At 34.5% G+C, this 17,843-nt stretch overlaps 1 protein-coding gene across 2 annotated transcripts in view; it reads left to right on the top strand.

Annotated features, from left to right (window-relative positions):
• PIGK (phosphatidylinositol glycan anchor biosynthesis class K) overlaps positions 1–17,843 on the top strand; it is a 122,680-nt gene that overhangs the window by 81,051 nt on the left and 23,786 nt on the right. For both annotated transcript variants that reach the window (XM_033225337.1, XM_033225338.1), the window contains exon 10: positions 8,877–8,961. In XM_033225337.1, coding sequence (XP_033081228.1) covers positions 8,877–8,961 — 85 coding nt within the window. The remainder of the gene's footprint in view (positions 1–8,876; positions 8,962–17,843) is intronic.

Raw genomic sequence — 17,843 nt, 5'->3', positions numbered from 1 at the left:
AAATGAAGATGAAATCAAGATGTTTTTCAGACAGAGAATTTGTTGCCAATGCTCTTGAAATAAAATAAAACTAAATGAAATTCTTCAGCCAGAAATGATTATAAAGACAACAAAATTCCGTAAAGAATGAAGAGAGCCAGAATCAGTGAATATATCAATTAAAATAATTGACTTAATTAGACAAAAACCCCCACAATCTTGTTGAGTTTAAAGTATTCATAGAATTAAAATATATGACAATAATAAGGCCAAAGGCAGGAGGATAAATGGAGTCAAAGTGTTGTAAGGTGCTACAATTATTGAAGAAATGATAATGTTGAACAGTTTGATTAGACTACCAAGTCCAAGTTGTGTGTCCTAATATAATTGCTACGATAATGGTAAAAATACGCCTATCAAGTTCATAGCAGAAAAAAAGATTTAATAAAATATTTGGCTGTTTCAAAAGAAGAAAAAGGAAATTCGAACAGATGGGAAATAGAAAATAGGTAGTAGTTGTATATCAGTTATTACATTAAATATAATTGGACCAAGTACCCTATTTCAAAGAAAAAAGTGGTCATACTAAATTAAAAACATAACCTAAAAATGTACTATTTACATGAGACATTTTCAATATAAGGATATAAAAATCACTTTGGATGTGGCTAATGTAATATTTAGATTTAGAAAAAAAGTAAGTAAAAGAAATAAGCCTTCATCTGAAAGATACTGCTCCTTTTTTAACTGTAAAAAAACATGTTCCCTTTCCCAACAAACTGCAAACAAGACAGCAGGCTTAGATGGTTTTTACATTTGACATTTTTTAACCACTTGAGGTGCTGATGAACAGACATAATATGAACAGAATGAAAAAGCTTCCTACCTCATTCAGTGAAACCAAAACTAGACAAGGAGAGAATGAAAAAAATAGCCAGCCTCCGGGCGCGGTGGCTCAAACCTGTAATCCCAGCACTTTGGGAGGCCGAGACGGGTGAATCACGAGGTCTGGAGATCGAATCACGAGGTCTGGAGATCGAGACCATCCTGGCTAACACGGTGAAACCCCGTCTCTACTAAGAAATACAAAAAAAAATTAGCCGGGCGAGATGGCGGGCGCCTGTAGTCCCAGCTACTCGGGAGGCTGAGGCAGGAGAATGGCGTGAACCCGGGAGGCGGAGCTTGCAGTGAACTGAGACCGGCCACTGCACTCCAGCCTGGGTGGCAGAGCAAGACTCCGTCTCAAAAAAAAAAAAAAAAAAAAATGCCAGCCTCACTTGTGATCACAGATGTACAAATCTTAAATAAAATTCAAATTCAGTAGTGTATAAATAAAAACATTTCATGACCAAATAGAAATTATCTTAAAATGAGAGGAATGATTCAGGATTAGAAAATATATTAGTGTATTTCATCATATCGATACATTAAATGAGAAATAGTTTGTAATTATTTCAGTAGATACAGAATTATTTCAGTAGACACAGAAAAAACATTTGAATAAAATCATTAATCATAAATGATAATATTTTTAAAAAAGGGACTTAGACACTCCAGATAAACGGGACATAACTTGATAAAGGGAATGTGTCTAAACTAGCAGCAAACTTCATATAGTGTGAAATTATAGAAGCATTTCGATGAAAATCAGGGATGAGATAATACATGCTATAATCCCATCTATTTGTTACTGCACAAAAAGTCTCAACTAATGGAGTAAGGAAAAGAAATAGGAGGTGTGAGGATCAGGAGCTCTCTCTTCCTTTTTTTCACAGATGCTGTATAATATAAAAATTTAACTGAATCTACCAATATTAAATTTAATGAGAGAGTTTAGTAAGATTGCCAGATAAAAGATCATTACATGGAAATCAATAGTATATGCCTATATTATTTACATATAATAGATATATGCGTGTATCTATAGATATATTAATACAAAATAAGCAACAAAAGTTATAAGCCACCCAATTACACATCTTAAAAGATGTACATCATCTTTATGGAGACAAAATTAATTATAGATCATAAAGGAACACCTATAAATGGAGAGGTGAAACATGTTTAGGGATGAGAATAAATTATCATATAATTTTATCTAAATTATCTGTAAATAAATGCAATTCAATTTCTCTTAAACTTCCAGTATTTAATAAATACCAGCACTATTCTAAGCACTTTGAATTTATTAACTTGTTTAATCCTCAAAACAGCTGTGGAGTATATAGTCATTTTATATATGACTACAGATGTGGAGAGGTTTGTATCTGGTCACACAACTCATAAGTGGAAGTACTAGCTGTCTAACTCCAGGTATGCTCTCTTAACTATTACTACATTCTGCCTTTGTAGGATTCTTCATGGAACTTAATAAGCTGGCTATCAAATTCATGTGGACTAGTAAAGGAACAAAAAGCCAAAGCCATTTGGATGACTAAGGTGTATGAACAGTAGTGGTGGGAGAGGCATTTAGTCTATCTGACACCAGGATTTTCTGTTTTAAAGTTGTGGTGATTCAGATAATGTGATATTGGTTCAGATTAGGTAAATAAATATACAACATATTATGAAGCCCCCAAAGAGACTCATGCATAACAATATATGTATGATATATATGGTTTTACTTGGAGGAAAGGATAGGTAAGTCAAAAAATTCTATGTTGAAGCGATTGGTTTGCCATGGAGAAACAAACAAAATTAGATTTCCCCTTTACACTGTATGTAAAAACAAAATGCAAATGGATTAAAGATAAAAATCAAAAAGGAAACATCAGAATTATTGCAGAATAACTTTTTTTTTTTTTTTTTTGCTTAGGAGTGGGGAAAGGTGTCACAGTACTCAAATTACAGCTAATAAAAAAAGATTGTCAAAGACTAATGGAATAGAATGTCATATATAGCAAAAAAAAGAATGCAAACAAAGGTAAAGGAGAAGAAAAAGTGTGGTGACATTATTTGTAACATCTATTTCAAAGAATTTGTCTATATTATCAAAATAACTCTACATATTAATTTTTTAAAAGACAAACCAAATAGAAGAAAAAAGAAGTACAGTTTAAGAAGAGAAAAAGACTCATGTTAGTGATCACCTAAAGGTGATTTTAGAAGAGAAGTGGACATTAAAACAATGAGATACTGTTTCTTACAGAAATTTAATTGGTGATGTTGAAAGGATATGGGAACTTACGCATATCTGGTGGCAGTATACGTTGATGCGGCCATTTTGGATAGCAATTTACTTGTTTCTAGCAAAATTTAAAATGTACATAACTTATGACCCAGCAAGTCCACTTCTAAATAATTATTCTAATGTATGGGCTGGGCAACTTTTTCTGTAAAGGGCTAGATAGTAAATATTTAAAGTGTTTGTAGGTTATAGGTCATATGGTCTCAGTTGTAAATATGCAACTCTGCTGTTATAGTACAACACTGAAATTCAAATTTTGTGTAATTTTCACTAGTTATGAAATGTTATTCTTCTTTAGACTTATTTTTTCTAACCATTCAAAAACATAAAAACCATTCTTAGCTCACAGGACATACAGAAACAGGTGACAGGTCACATTTGACCTCACATTTGAATGAAAAAAGCTAGTTGCTGAATTATACTGTATAATTTATTAATGAAATGATTTGTAGATATTCTATGTATTTTTCATGTGTACTTAAATATGCATGGTAAAAGCAAAATAAAATGACTGGAACAATGTACATTAACTCCTGATAGATTTAGTAGAGTTCAGAGTAAGTGCTCAATAATTTTGACAAGTTTTTTCTCTGATATCCCCCATAACTCTACACTAGTATTTTAGAATTGCCTTTGACTCTACACAGATAGTTCCTTATGCATTCAGGTTAGCTGGTTGTGTGAACTTCTGGAAAACCTGCCTATAATTTTTACCAAACAAGAAGTTACTTTTAAAGTCTCTCAAATGAAAACAAGAGTTTGCTTTTCTGGGATTTTATTATATTAGCTTTACTGAGTTGCTTGACAGGTCTTCTTATTTAACTAGTGTGTGCATTTTTATACGACATTGGAAACTGACAGTAAATAAGATGCATTTCAACAGTTGGGCCATAAATTAGTGTAACCTTAGTTCTCTTTGGACTTAACTTGCTGTTCTCTGCCCCACATTAAGTCTTTTTTCCCTGGCTTACCGTCTTTCTTGTGCTTCTTTAAAGTAGCTTTTAACTGAAGTTCTATTTTCATATCTTCTCTCACAAGTGTTTAGTTTGATAATTAGAAAAATAATGATGCAGGGAGTTTGGAGGGGATCTCATTTCGAGGGAAGTAATGTATTAGATTGTTTTATCATTGCTATATAGCCTGTTTTCACGAAAATAAGCTTTAGTGACTCTTGGGACCTTTCTGAATTTGTAGTAGCATTTTGTGTTTGTCTGCATTGACCAATAAACTTCAGTTTTCTTTACTTGGAGTGTCTTTAAATTTTCAGGTTTGTCAATTATATCTTGTACAATATGCGTTATCTATTATATGACTATTTGAACATTTAAAAATGCAGTTTAGGAGTGTGAATTTTTCTATCCTTTTTTCCAGAGATTCTAGGAAGAAATTAATTTGATTTCTCTATTATTTCCTTTTAGTTTCAAGTGCTTCTTTGAGCCATATTTTCAAAACAGGTTATACTATTTGGCTACCTTCCTGTTTTTGGTATGTGTAGAGAATTTCTTCCTAATGATTTTGGATTACTCTAGATGATGTGTCTTTAATTATTATTGATATTCTTAATTTTTAGTTTGTATCTAGCATAGCACAGTGTCTCTGCTTTCTTGTTCAGTTTGTTGGCTTTATTTCCAGTGTTTGGAAAGATGCTTTGGCCTTCTTAAATAACTATGTAATTTTATGAAATAAACTATGTAATTTTATGCTTATTTATTTATTTGTGATAGGGTCTCACTATGTAACCCAGGCTGGTCTCTAACTCCTAGGCTCAAGTGATCCTTCCTCCTCAATCTCCCACGTACCTGGGACTATAGGAACATGCCATCATACCTGGCTGTATGTTATTTTATACATGAATTATCTGATCTCAGTGTGGCACTATAGAATATAAACTTTACTCTTTCTGAGTTAGAGATAACCTTCTGTATGGACACAGTAAATAATTTTACAGTGTTATTTTAGGGTGCTTGAATAGCACAGAAGAGAAGTATTTTTTGGGCACTGGATATGAAAGAGAAAAAGGATATAGAAAACACCAGAAAGCACAGGGGATTGTAAAGACTAACTTCATAGGCTTCATAATTTGCCAGGAGAATTTTATTTATGCAGAGGATTTGGACAGTATTTTAATTGCCTTTTCATTTGAGATGGTAGTATAACTCTATTGGAGTCAAAATCCTTTTGTAAAGTAAGTAAATAACATGTGTTATCTTCTACAAAAACTCTATTTAAAAAAAATAGTAAAGCAAAATAAGGAATGCACAGCCTTTTCCATGTAGAAATTACTCCCTTATTAAGTTATTTAAATAGATTTTCTTAGTGAAGGATCTTGGAAAGAGATCATGGAAAAAACATTCTTTTAGGGGGCTTCTGAAATAACTCAAAATGTTAAGTAAAAGGAACACTTGGATGACTTTAAGAAAAGAGAACTTTACCATTTCACAGGAGAAAAGTTCCAGGTTCCTTTAGGATGGCTGCCACATGTAAATTGAAATTAATATTTGTAGTTTTCTCTGTCTGAATTATATATGGTTTGTCAGAGACCTGACTAATAATGATTTGCAAGATGGGGCTTAGGATGTATGAATGACCTTAGGTGACAATCTTGGGAAAGCATGAATTCTGAGATAATGGAAGACTACTTGCAAAGGACAGAGTGGGACAGCAGTGTCCCTTGGAGTCGTGGTGGTGAAAGGAAAGAAGGCAGCTGAAGATAAGGGCACTACGGGAACAAGACAATTTTTTTTAAGACAAATCCTGCCCCTCCCACCACAAAAAGCGCCACTTATTAAAGCAACTACACTTCAGTGAAGCCACAGAAGAGGGTGCTCTTGAACTGAGAAACCTAGTAAGTCAACTTACCTCCCTTCACCCTCCATGGCAAGACGACTTGTTACTGCTGATTCTGAAAAAGCCAATACAAATAATCCTCAACAGAAAAAGAAGCCAGCACCTTTACAAAGTTATAATAAGTATAAAACAAAATTAAAATCAGACCTAAGTAAATGACACACACACACAGAATGAAAGCACAAATAAAAAGGAAGGAAAGAAATCAAAGAAAAATTACAAAACAGGAAAACTGAAACGAAATGTCTGAACATGAATAACCTATATTAAACAAGCAATTGCATTATGAAAGGATACCATGAATCAGACATTCAAAAACTCACAATTGAAATGGACAAACAGGAAGATATGTGAAACAGCAGTTGACTGAACTCGGGAAAGTAAATGGTGAAAAAAGAAAAATCATCTCAGAAATGAAAAGTAAATTACAAGGTAGACAAGGGAAGATAGATATTCCAAAAGTTCAATAAAAGGCATAAAGAATAGAAAGAGCCAAGAAAATGAAACTGAAATAAGAAATGAAAAGGATCAGAAAGAGAGAATTTTCCGTATATTTAGTTCAACACCTTGAACTAGAAAATAAGTGGAAAATTAACAGATGTGGTATTTAAAGTTATAATAAAACATTTTTTGAAATAAAATGAGATCTGAATTTCCATATTGAAAGGACTCCTGTTTCCTGTGTACCTGGGAAACTTGATCTGTAACAATCAACTTTTAAGATATATTATAGTATTAGACCTTAAAGCAAAAGGGAAAATAAAGGCCATCTGAGCTTCCAAGCCAAAAAATTAGTAATTTAAAAATTAAAAAGAATTAAAAATGAAAATAATTAACATTGAACCAACTTAACATCACACTTCTTGATATCAAAATAAAGCAAGAAAGCAGTGGACATATGTTTTTAAGAAATTATAGAAATGGGTAATCATTTTAATTGATTATGAAACATTGGATAAGTAAAATACTCATATATCCATAGTGATACTCAAGATTACTTGTGAATTGCATTTGGAAAAAGTGCTGCAGTTGTTAAGAAACATTTCAGACATATCCTTGGTTGATAAATATTTTGCTGAAATATTTAGATGTGAACTGTCACGATATCTGCAGCTCACTTTTAAATGATCCTGTGAAAATAATATAAAAAATATAGAAATGTGTTTGGAATTTTTCATAACAGCTACATGGCATTATAAAAAGTTATTCAAAACAAATTGCCGCATTTCAAATATTTTTGTATACCTAAAGAATATTTTTTATATTGACTAAGAGACATTTTGTGAGAAAAAAATGTATTTCATCTTATACATTGTTATTTTAGATTTTTGGAATAACCAATGAAGAGTGACTTTGTCATATTTCTTTTATACTCTTAGAATTAATGTTGGTGATTTAATTTTTATTTTTTCAGAAGATATTTATTAAAACTGCTGGTGCCTTAACAGGAATCAAGGCAGTGGAACCAACCTGCATAAGTGGTCACTGTATTTTTTCCACTGCTGACCACAATAGAAGAGAAACAAACAAAAATACATCATTTGCACTTAAGAATGTCCTTGATAAGGAAGGAAAAATACTGAGTTGTTTGCTTTTTTATTCTTGAGTTGTATTTATGCATTCTTATTATATCAGTTCCTTTTTGGTTATATGATTTGCAGAGTTTCTCCCATTCTGTAGACTGTTTTTACATTCTTGATTGTGTCCTTTGAAACAAAAAAAGTCTTCAAATTTGATGATGTCTATAGAGTTTGTCTGTTTTTTCTTTTGTTGCTGTGTGCATGTATGTGTGTGTGTGTTTTGTGTTTGTGTGTTTTGTGTTTTTGTGTTTTGTTTTGTTTTTTGAGACAGACTCTTGCTTTGTCTCCCAGGCTGGAGTGCAGTGGCATGATCTCGGCTCACTGCAACCTCCATCTCCCAGGTTCAAGCAGTTCTCCTGCCTCAGCCTCCCAAGCAGCTGGGACTACAGGCATGCAACCACCACGCCTGGCTAATTTTTGTATTTTTAGTAGAGATGAGGATTCACCATGTTGGCCAGGCTGGTCTTAAACTCTTGACTTCAAGTGATCCACCCCCCTCGGCCTCCCAAAGTGTTGGAATTACAGCCGTGAGCCACTGCACCCAACCTGTATGTGTTTTTATACATAAAGTGAATAAACTTTTAAAAGATACACTGTGAAATGCTTTAAAGCAAGTTTGTGTGTGTGTGTGTGTGTGTGTATTTTCTTTTGGTCAATGAGTATTTACTTTAGTTTATTTTTTAATTGAGGCAAAAATACCTAATGCTAATAGGTATTAGTTTGCTAGGGTTGCCATAACAAAGTACCAGAGACTGGATGGCTTAAACAACATAAATGTATTTCCTCACAGTCTGGAGGCTAGATGATGTCAGCAGGATTGATTTCTCCTAAGGTCTCTCTCCTGGAGGTGCAAGGCCCAGTGGGGTTTGGCCAGTAAAATATAACTAAAACAGTAGACTGTTAAGTAGAGAAAGGGTTGCTGGAGATGAGGCTTGAGTTTGGTTGGAGCCAGGTTTTGAAGACCTTTAAGGGCTATGAAAGAAACACCCTCTTTTGAACAAAGTGTACTGAAACATTTTTGTCTCAGAGAACGACAGGATCTGAGAACATTAAGTGATGTTAGCTAATTTTATTGCATAGTTACTTAACGTAGTCTGAATACCTTTATAGTCATTTAAAATTTTTCAATGGTAGTGTTTCAAAGATTGTTGATAAATACTGATTATTTCAAAAACTTAAATATATACATTTTACTATATTTCATATTTGACATATTTAAATATTTGCCATATTTCAAAATAGTATTTGCCTTAGCTTTGTGTTTTTAAATTCTCTTTTTCCAGCTATAAGGATGACCAGATGGATGAGGAACCAGTGGAACCTCTGAAATATGCTGAACAACTTCCTGTAGCTCAGATAATACACCAGGTTTGCGTTTCATTTTATTCTTTTGAAAGAAACAAGATTTTTAATCTCTGAAAAGTAATTGCTTTTGTTAGGGTTTTCAGAATCAATGTGCTGTAGGTGAAAGGCATTCTGGGCTATCTATCCCTATTTAGACTACCGCTATTACAGTTGAAAGTCCCATTCGAAGCCCAGTATTAAAAGGCTGCTTGCTGTTTAACACCAGAATTCTTACTTACATAAAATATGGGATAAAATAAGGATTATCTTTTGTGCATTATTTGACTACGAAATTTAATTTCAGAAAACTTTCATTTTGACCCATTGTGTATAGTACTTAGTGACAAGGAAAAAGAGTTGCAAAAATATCATTGAGTGTAATTTTTTGGAGTCACTAAAAAGAGAAAACAGTCTTGCCCTACATCCTTTACCCCGCCCCATTGTCAACCCTTGTGAAGTGTAATTCTGCATGTCATGTGGGCAATTTGTTCATTTCCAATTATAATGATTTTATCATCCTTTCTACATAACTATAATTGTTGAGAAGGCAGTGTTTTAAGTATGTAAGCTTAGACTTTGTACTATAATTTGACAGTATATAACCTCTGCCCTGCTGGGCCAGAATCTAATAATTTTAAATGGTCTGTTGACTAGAGTTATAGCCTTTAGACCTAGCAGAATTTTCAGAACCTTACATATTGTAGTAAATATTAAAAGCCCTTAAATGGCAGACTTTCTCAGAATTGTTATGAATGTTGATTGTTATTGTGAGTTTTTCCATATGCCTTTTTCCATCAAAATAATTTTTATTTGGCTGATACGTATTGATTAGAAGTGCCAGTTTGAACTTTATTAAAACAAACAGGCTTTTACTTTAAAATGTTGGCTATATATATTTTTCATTGACATTAAAATTTAGTATTGCAATTCTGTGAGAAATTATAAAAAATGATCAGAAATTTGCTCCTTTGGGAAGCTCGTCTGTGCTTGGTAATCAGATCCAGTTTATATGTCAGGAATTCTCTAGTGTTGTCAGAGCTTAAATGACCTAACAGTCTGCAAATGTCACATTTAAAATTCTGTCTTCATGCCTGACTCTCAGCATAAATGAATTAAACAGCAGAGCAGGCAGCCAGTCAATATGTTTTTAACAGTAAGAGTGAGCAATGAAACAGTTTGTGGTTTGTTCAGAATAGGTAAATAGAATCTGCCCAGAACAGTTCACCTAGAATAAAATCTGAAAGAGGAAACAAGAATTAACCTTTAAGACGGTTGACCAGATGAAATGTCAGTAATATTTTTATAGCATGAATGAACCAATAAACTACCTGGTTTATGTAACAGCTGCATTTTGCTATACACTGTGTGAATTCCAATATAAAGAATTTTTGACCCTGGTAAAAATTTTAGATTGTGATTTTTTTGGCAGTACAAGAGACTGTGTTAATTTTAACACTGAATTACAAACATTATATTAAAGTTTAGTAGCACTTGATTTTACTCAATACCTATCTTTAAGAAATTTTACATGATAGGAATTTATGTATTTTATTTTTATTGAATAAAATGAATCCTGTTCTCAGTAAAAGAGTAGTCAGGACAGGTCATTGTTAATAGCAGACTCTTCATTTATTCCTTTTGTTATTTCCCTTTTTTGACAGTACTACAACTTAAGGACTGTTACCATTAGCCGGTCCAACTGGTCTTTTAGAAACGTATGAGTTATGTTGTCAGAAATTAACGGATAAGTCCATTATTTAAAAGCAAATTTTGGCTGGGCACGTGGTAGCTCATGCCTATAATCCCAGCCCCTTGGAAGGCCAGGGTGGGTGGATAACTTGAGCCCAGGAGTTCAAGACCACCCTGGGCGACATAACAAAACCCTATATCTACAAGAAATACAGAAGATTAGCCAGGCTTGGTGGTGCGTGCCTGTAGTCCCACCTACTTGGGAGGCTTAGGTGGGAAAATCTCCTGGGCCTGGGATCCAGATTGAGGCTGCAGTGAGCTGAGATTGTGGCACTGCTCTCCAGTCTGGGTGACAGAGTGGGACCCTGTCTTGATGAATGCTTGCAACTTTTTTCCTAAGAGAATAGTAATACATGTGATAATTAGGTTCAGCTAGTTTCACAAAAGCTTTTTGATCTATATCTAAGTTATAGCATTATTGCAGTGCATAATCTCCCCCTGTAACTATTTTCATGAGAAATAATCTTATACTTTACCTATACCTGTTTTGGAGCACATGTCATTTCTATTTAAAATAGAATTACTTATTTTTATGTCTTATATATCCCATTTTATCTTTCTGGACGGTCTCAGTTTCTTGATATTTCTTGTAGCATCTTGCCTTGTACTACATATACATATCTCTAAATGGATAGATAACATATTTTTAATGGTACCTTGAAAGCCAGGACCACCTCTTTTCCCTACTACCCAGGCACCAGAAGCCAAGGACTCTCACTAGTAGCACCACTTAGAAGACGCAGGAGAGATGGAGGCTTTCAAAGCAGGGACAGAGGCTGAAACAGAAGGAGAAACGAGAAATAGAAGAGAGAGGAATGAGCGTCAGTCATTTGAGTAATTCATTTCTTGTGTGTGATATTTAAACTGCTTTTTACAATCAGGAGATGGGATTCTCACTACTACCATTTTATACTGTCAAATTATTTACCATTTTTCTAGCCATCCTCGAAAATATGATTGTATACCTAGGAAACCCAGGAGACTCAAGTTATGAACAATAAAATTAATAAGAGAATGTGATGAGATAGCCAAATAAAATTGGCTTCTTAAATAAAATTGATAGCTTCTCTGTATTTGCAGTAAACACACAGAAATGAAAATGGGAAAATTTTTCTGTCACAGCAGTGAAGAGAACTATAAAATAATTACAATTAGATTTAACAAGTAAACCATAGACCTGTATAATAAGAATCATAGAAATGTACTGTTTCAGAAACAGAAAGACATACCGAATAAACAATATGATGAAAGTATAAGTGTAAATTCTCCCAATTTAGCAATTCTAATTAGAGTAGAAACAAGTGTTTCTTTTTTAATGTTAGAAAAAAATGACCACATGATTTATGTGGAAGAACAAATGTCCAAGAATAACCAAAGACAGTATGTAAGAGAGGCACTTGTTTTACTGGATGTCAGAATATTAGCCTAAAGCATCTGTGATCAGATAAATACTATATGGACAAGGAAATAGACAAGAGGGTCAGTGGAGCACATGCAGGAGTGAATTTCAAACCTGATGGATTCTAATTCATGATAAGAAATGTTTTATACGCATGATGACCATTAATGTGTATGTGTATGTTAAAAGAAATAAAAGGTTTTATCACACACGTATCCTTATTACATATGATAGACTCTGTTTTCTTATTCTATTTTATATTTTTTTAAATGCTAAAGCCTACTAAACTGATGTTGTAAGCAACAGGTAGTCCTGACCTGTGGCTTAAAACACACCAGAATCCTAGAGAATCCAGAAAAATTTTTTATTATATTTGATAATTTAATATATGATAAATATATTTTTATTTCAGTAGAAAAGCAGGTAAGCCTCTATTTCATACTATGTGCAATGTAAATTTTTTTCATAAAGACAATGTAAAATAAAAATTAAAAATCTTATAAGAACATATAGGCAACTGCATGTATAATCTGAAAGTAGAGAAGAACTTCTTAATGAACCCTGAAACTCTGAAGATACATTTAGCTCCACAAAAATGGAATATTTTATATGACACAGGTTCCACAAAGTTAAAAGACAAAGGTTACAATCAAGACAAATATCTTTACAAAGAAGACAACAGAAAATTCCTTAATATCTATAATATTCAAAGGACTCTTGGATGTTTATAAAAGGCAAGCAAAACTCAGTAGAAAAAAGATTTAAAAAATTGATGAAAATCTACTTAGAAATAAATGACATGGCCAGTGATTGAGAATAGGGAACCTCAAACTCAGTGAGGAAGTACACATTACAAATTCAGTGAAATTATTTAGTGCTCATCAAACTGGCAAAATTAAAACAATACTTTGATAAACAATTTGACAGTTCCTCAAAAGGTTAAACACAGAGTTACCGTATGACCCAGTATTCCAACCTAGTTGTATACCCAAGAGAAATAAAATCATGCAGCTACACAAAAACTTGTATACAGATATTCATTGCAGCATTATTTGTGGTAGCCAAAAAGTAGAAATAACACAAATGTTCAACTGATAAATACATAAATCATATATAGCATATCTATACAGTAGAGTATTTTTCAGCAATAAAAGCAAAGGAAGTATAGATACATGCTAAAACATGAGTGAAACTTGAAAACATATGTTAAATGAAAGAAGCCAGTCACACAAAAAACCACGTATCATGTGGTTCCATTTATATAAAATGTCAAGAATAGCCAAATCTAGAAAATAGATAAATGGATACCTAGGTCTGAGACATGGTGAGGTGATGGGGACTGACTAATGATATGGGGTTTCTTTTCTGGAGTGATGAAAATGTCCTAAACTTGGTGGTGATCATTGCATGACTCTGTGAATATTCTTTTTTTTTTTTTTGAGATGGAGTCTCGCTCTGTCGCCCAGGCTGGAGTGCAGTGGCGCAATCTCGGCTCACTGCAAGCTCCGCCTCCCGGGTTCCCGCCATTCTCCCGCCTCAGCCTCCGAGTAGCTGGGACTACAGGCGCCCGCCACCGCGCCCGGCTAGTTTTTTTTTTGTATTTTTAGTAGAGACGGGGTTTCACGGTGTTAGCCAGGAGGGTCTCGATCTCCTGACCTTGTGATCCACCCGCCTCGGCCTCCCAAAGTGCTGGGATTACAGGCTTGAGCCACCGCGCCCGGCCGACTCTGTGAATATTCTAAGACCATTGAATTGTACGTTTTAAGAGGGTAAATTTTATGGTATGTGATTGGATCTCAATAAAGATATTTTAAAAATCAAAACCACCCATTTCTGTCAGAGATGCTAGGAAAAAGGTACTTGTGTACATTGTTGTTAGAAATATGGATTATTCCTACCTCTTGAGATGACCAGCTGACAACATCTCTTCACATATAAGTCAGACGGTCCCTGACTTAGAATGGTTCGAGTTAGGATTTTTCAACTTTACTATGGTGCAAAACTGTCACAAGTTTGATGTCATATACAGTATTCAGTAAATTGCATGAGACATTATTATAATATAGGGTTTGTGTTAGATTATTTTGCCCAACTGTAGGCTAATGTGTGTGTTCTGAACATGTTTGAGGTAGGCTAGGTTAAGCTATGATGTTTGGTAGATAAGGTGTATTAAATGCATTCTCAGCTTTATGATATTTTTAATTTATGATGGGTTTATCGGGACTTACAGGAGTATCTGTATACATACTCTTCAACACAGTCGTTCCACTCATGAGAATCTAGCTTGTACTTCTTTTTTTTTTTTTTTTTTTTTATTATACTTTAAGTTCTAGGGTACATGTGCATAACGTGCAGATTTGTTACATATGTATACTTATGCCATGTTGGTGTGCTGCACCCATCAACTCGTCAGCACCCATCAATTCATCATTTATATCATGTATAACTCCCCAATGCAATCCCTCCCCCCGCCCCCACCATGATAGGCCCCAGTGTGTGATGTTCTCCTTCCCGAGTCCAAGTGATCTCATTGTTCAGTTCCCACCTATGAGTGAGAACATGCGGTGTTTGGTTTTCTGTTCTTGTGATAGTTTGCTAAGAATGATAGTTTCCAGCTGCATCCATGTCCCTACAAAGGACGCAAACTCATCCTTTTTTATGGCTGCATAGTATTCCATGGTATATATGTGCCACATTTTCTTAATCCAGTCTGTCACAGATGGACATTTGGGTTGATTCCAAGTCTTTGCTATTGTGAATAGTGCCGCAATAAACATACGTGTGCATGTGTCTTTGTAGTAGAATAATTTATAATCCTTTGGGTATATACCCAGTAGTGGGATGGCTGGGTCATATGGTACATTTAGTTCTAGATCCTTGAGGAATTGCCATACTGTTTTCCATAATGGTTGAACTAGTTTACAATCCCACCAACAGTGTAAAAGTGTTCCTATTTCTCCACATCCTCTCCAACACCTGTTGTTTCCTGACTTCTTAATGATTGCCATTCTAACTGGTGTGAGATGGTATCTCATTGTGGTTTTGATTTGCATTTCTCTGATGGCGAGTGATGATGAGCATTTTTTCATGTGTCTGTTGGCTGTATGAATGTCTTTCTTTTGAGAAATGTCTGTTCATATCCTTTGCCTACTTTTTAATGGGGTTGTTTGTTTTTTTCTTGTGTATTTGTTTGAGTTCTTTGTAGATTCTGGATATTAACCCTTTGTCAGATGAGTAGGTTGCAAAAATTTTCTCCTATTCTGTAGGTTGCCTGTTCTTCTAATATATAAGGAAAAGTACTGCTATATAAAATTCTGAGTACAGTAATATTTATAGTAGTGTTAATGTGGCCACAACAAACTGGAAACAATGTGAATGCCCCTCAGCGTAGTTGATATAGTGTGTATGATTTTTCAGTAGAAAAAAATATCTACTTTTTAAAAAATATTTTGAAGCAGGGTCTCTGTCGCCCAGCTGGAGTATGGTGGCATAATCATGGCTCACTGAAGCCTTGACCTCCCAGGCTCAAGTGATCCTCCCACCTCAGCCTCCTAAGTAACTAGGACTACAGGTGCATCCTACCACACCCATCTAATTTTTTTTATTTTTGGTAGAGATGGAGTTTTGCCATGTTGCTGAGGCTGGTCTTGAACTCCTGGGTTCAAGTGATGTAAAAATGTAAAATGTCCATACACTGAAATGAAAAGGCAGACCAGTCTGGGCAACAGAGTGATACCCCATCTCTACAAAAAACCATAAATTAACCAGGCATGGTGATGGGCACCTGTAATCATAGCTACTCAGGAGGATGAGGCAGGAGGATACCCTGAGCCCAGAAGTTCGACGTTACAGTGAGCTGTGATCACACCACTGTACTCCAGCCTGGGCAACAGAGTGAGATCCTATCTCAAAAAGAAAGAAAAGAAAAGGCAGATATCAAAGTGGAAAAATATTTTCCTCATGGAATTAACATCTTCATATTATAAAGAACTCTTACAGAATGGCAAGAAAAAAACTGAACAGCCTAATGAACTTACGTAAACAACTCACACAGACATGCCTCAAAAGTTGAAATAGTAGAGGATAATAAACTGATAAAACATGTTGATGTTCATTAATGATGTTAGAATTGTTTATTTTTATCAGACAGTTTCTTTTTTTTTTTTAACTTCAAGCAAATATATGAAAAGTAGTAATACTCAGTGATGCCTGAGGTAATAATACTACTGGAGGGGAGTATAAATAGGCATAAATTGAGGACACTGTGGTAATTGGTACCAACATTTGCGAGTATGTTTATAAACTAGTTAAGCATGACAGGTTGAAGACATTTTTGTGCTTTACCCTCTGACATTTAGCAGAGTGGAAAAGCTCAGCCCTAACTTCCATCACGCTGGAGTCCTGTAAGAACTAGGCGGTTTATACTGCAGAACTCTGGGAAGATAGGTACCAGGCACCTCAGAGGTTGGGTCCAAAAAGAAACACCCTCTTGTCTTCCTCCCAAGTGTCTTCCTCCTGTTTAGCTTTCAGAACACTGGAATTTAGGCTTATATTTTATTAGCAGAAGATTGAGGAATTCCTCCCAGAAGATACCAGTCAAACCAGAAAGCAGTGGAGTGGTGTCTTCAAAATTATGTGAGAAAATAATTTCCAACTTAAGATTCTGTTCATTTCCAAATTATGGTGTAAGTATCATAAAATAGGAAAGACATTCCAAGTCTCAATAGATAATTTTTCTTATTCATCCTTTGTGAAGAAGCTACTTGAGATACGATCCATTAAATGAAAGAGCAAACCAAAAATCCTGAGGGGAAATCATCCAAGGCACAAGAGATTGTGCCATCATGGTGAGATGCTAGTGAAATTCCCATTTATGGTGAAGTGTGTTCTGAGGTGACAATTGTGTAGAAGTTTAAAGAGTAAAGAGTACAAACTGGAGCAAGACAATGAAGGACTCCAAGATGGGTGTCTGCAGTCGGTGGAATGGTGGCAAAGTATCTAATGTATCTGACCATGTTAAAGGAAGTTTTAAAGTTGAGTAGATTTAGTTAGAGTGACATAGAAAATTAAGTGAATGGGGTAATGAAGCAACTATTAGTTTCAGTAGTAAAAGTTATGTTAATACAAGAAAAGATATATTATCAATATTTTATGTCTCAAAAGTTACATAGTTATAACTATGAAACAATTATTTAATGAAAATGTGTGATAGTATGATGACTCGACTGTAAATATGATTACTCGACTGTAATCATATTTACATGAAAGCATCAGAGGCATGGTGTGAACTCAGTAAACTAAGTACTGAATTTAAACCTCCCAGGAGTCTCTCTGTTCTTGTTATTTCTATTTGTGACACTAAATTTATCTTTACTATCTCAGCTTCTTATATTAAGCAAGCGCACACGCGCACACGCACACACACATTTAAACAGCTTGATTAGAAACCTTTTGGTAGATGCTTGCCTGGGGTTTAAGATGTGTGAGAGATTCAATTCTGGGAGTCACCATTATGAGTCAATTTTATCTTCATAAATTTAGGTCCCTCCACTAAGGCAGAGGCTCCGTGTAAACAAAGCCATAAACCCATGTACGCTTTTAAAAACTTTAACTTAATCAAATGTTGTATATCAGTGAATACCTTATCTTTGTGGAGAAATATCTGTTGTTTTCCCCACTGTGTTCTTAACCATCTTCTAGGCTTTCTCTGGTTCCCCCTATTTCAGTTACAAGGCCTCCTACAAATCCTTTAATATTT

Source organism: Trachypithecus francoisi, unplaced genomic scaffold (genome assembly GCF_009764315.1).
Source record: "Trachypithecus francoisi isolate TF-2019V2 unplaced genomic scaffold, Tfra_2.0 Lachesis_group12, whole genome shotgun sequence".
Lineage (NCBI taxonomy): Eukaryota > Metazoa > Chordata > Mammalia > Primates > Cercopithecidae > Trachypithecus > Trachypithecus francoisi.
Note: the sequence above shows the minus strand (reverse complement) of the source record. Positions and strands in the feature narration are given on the sequence as shown.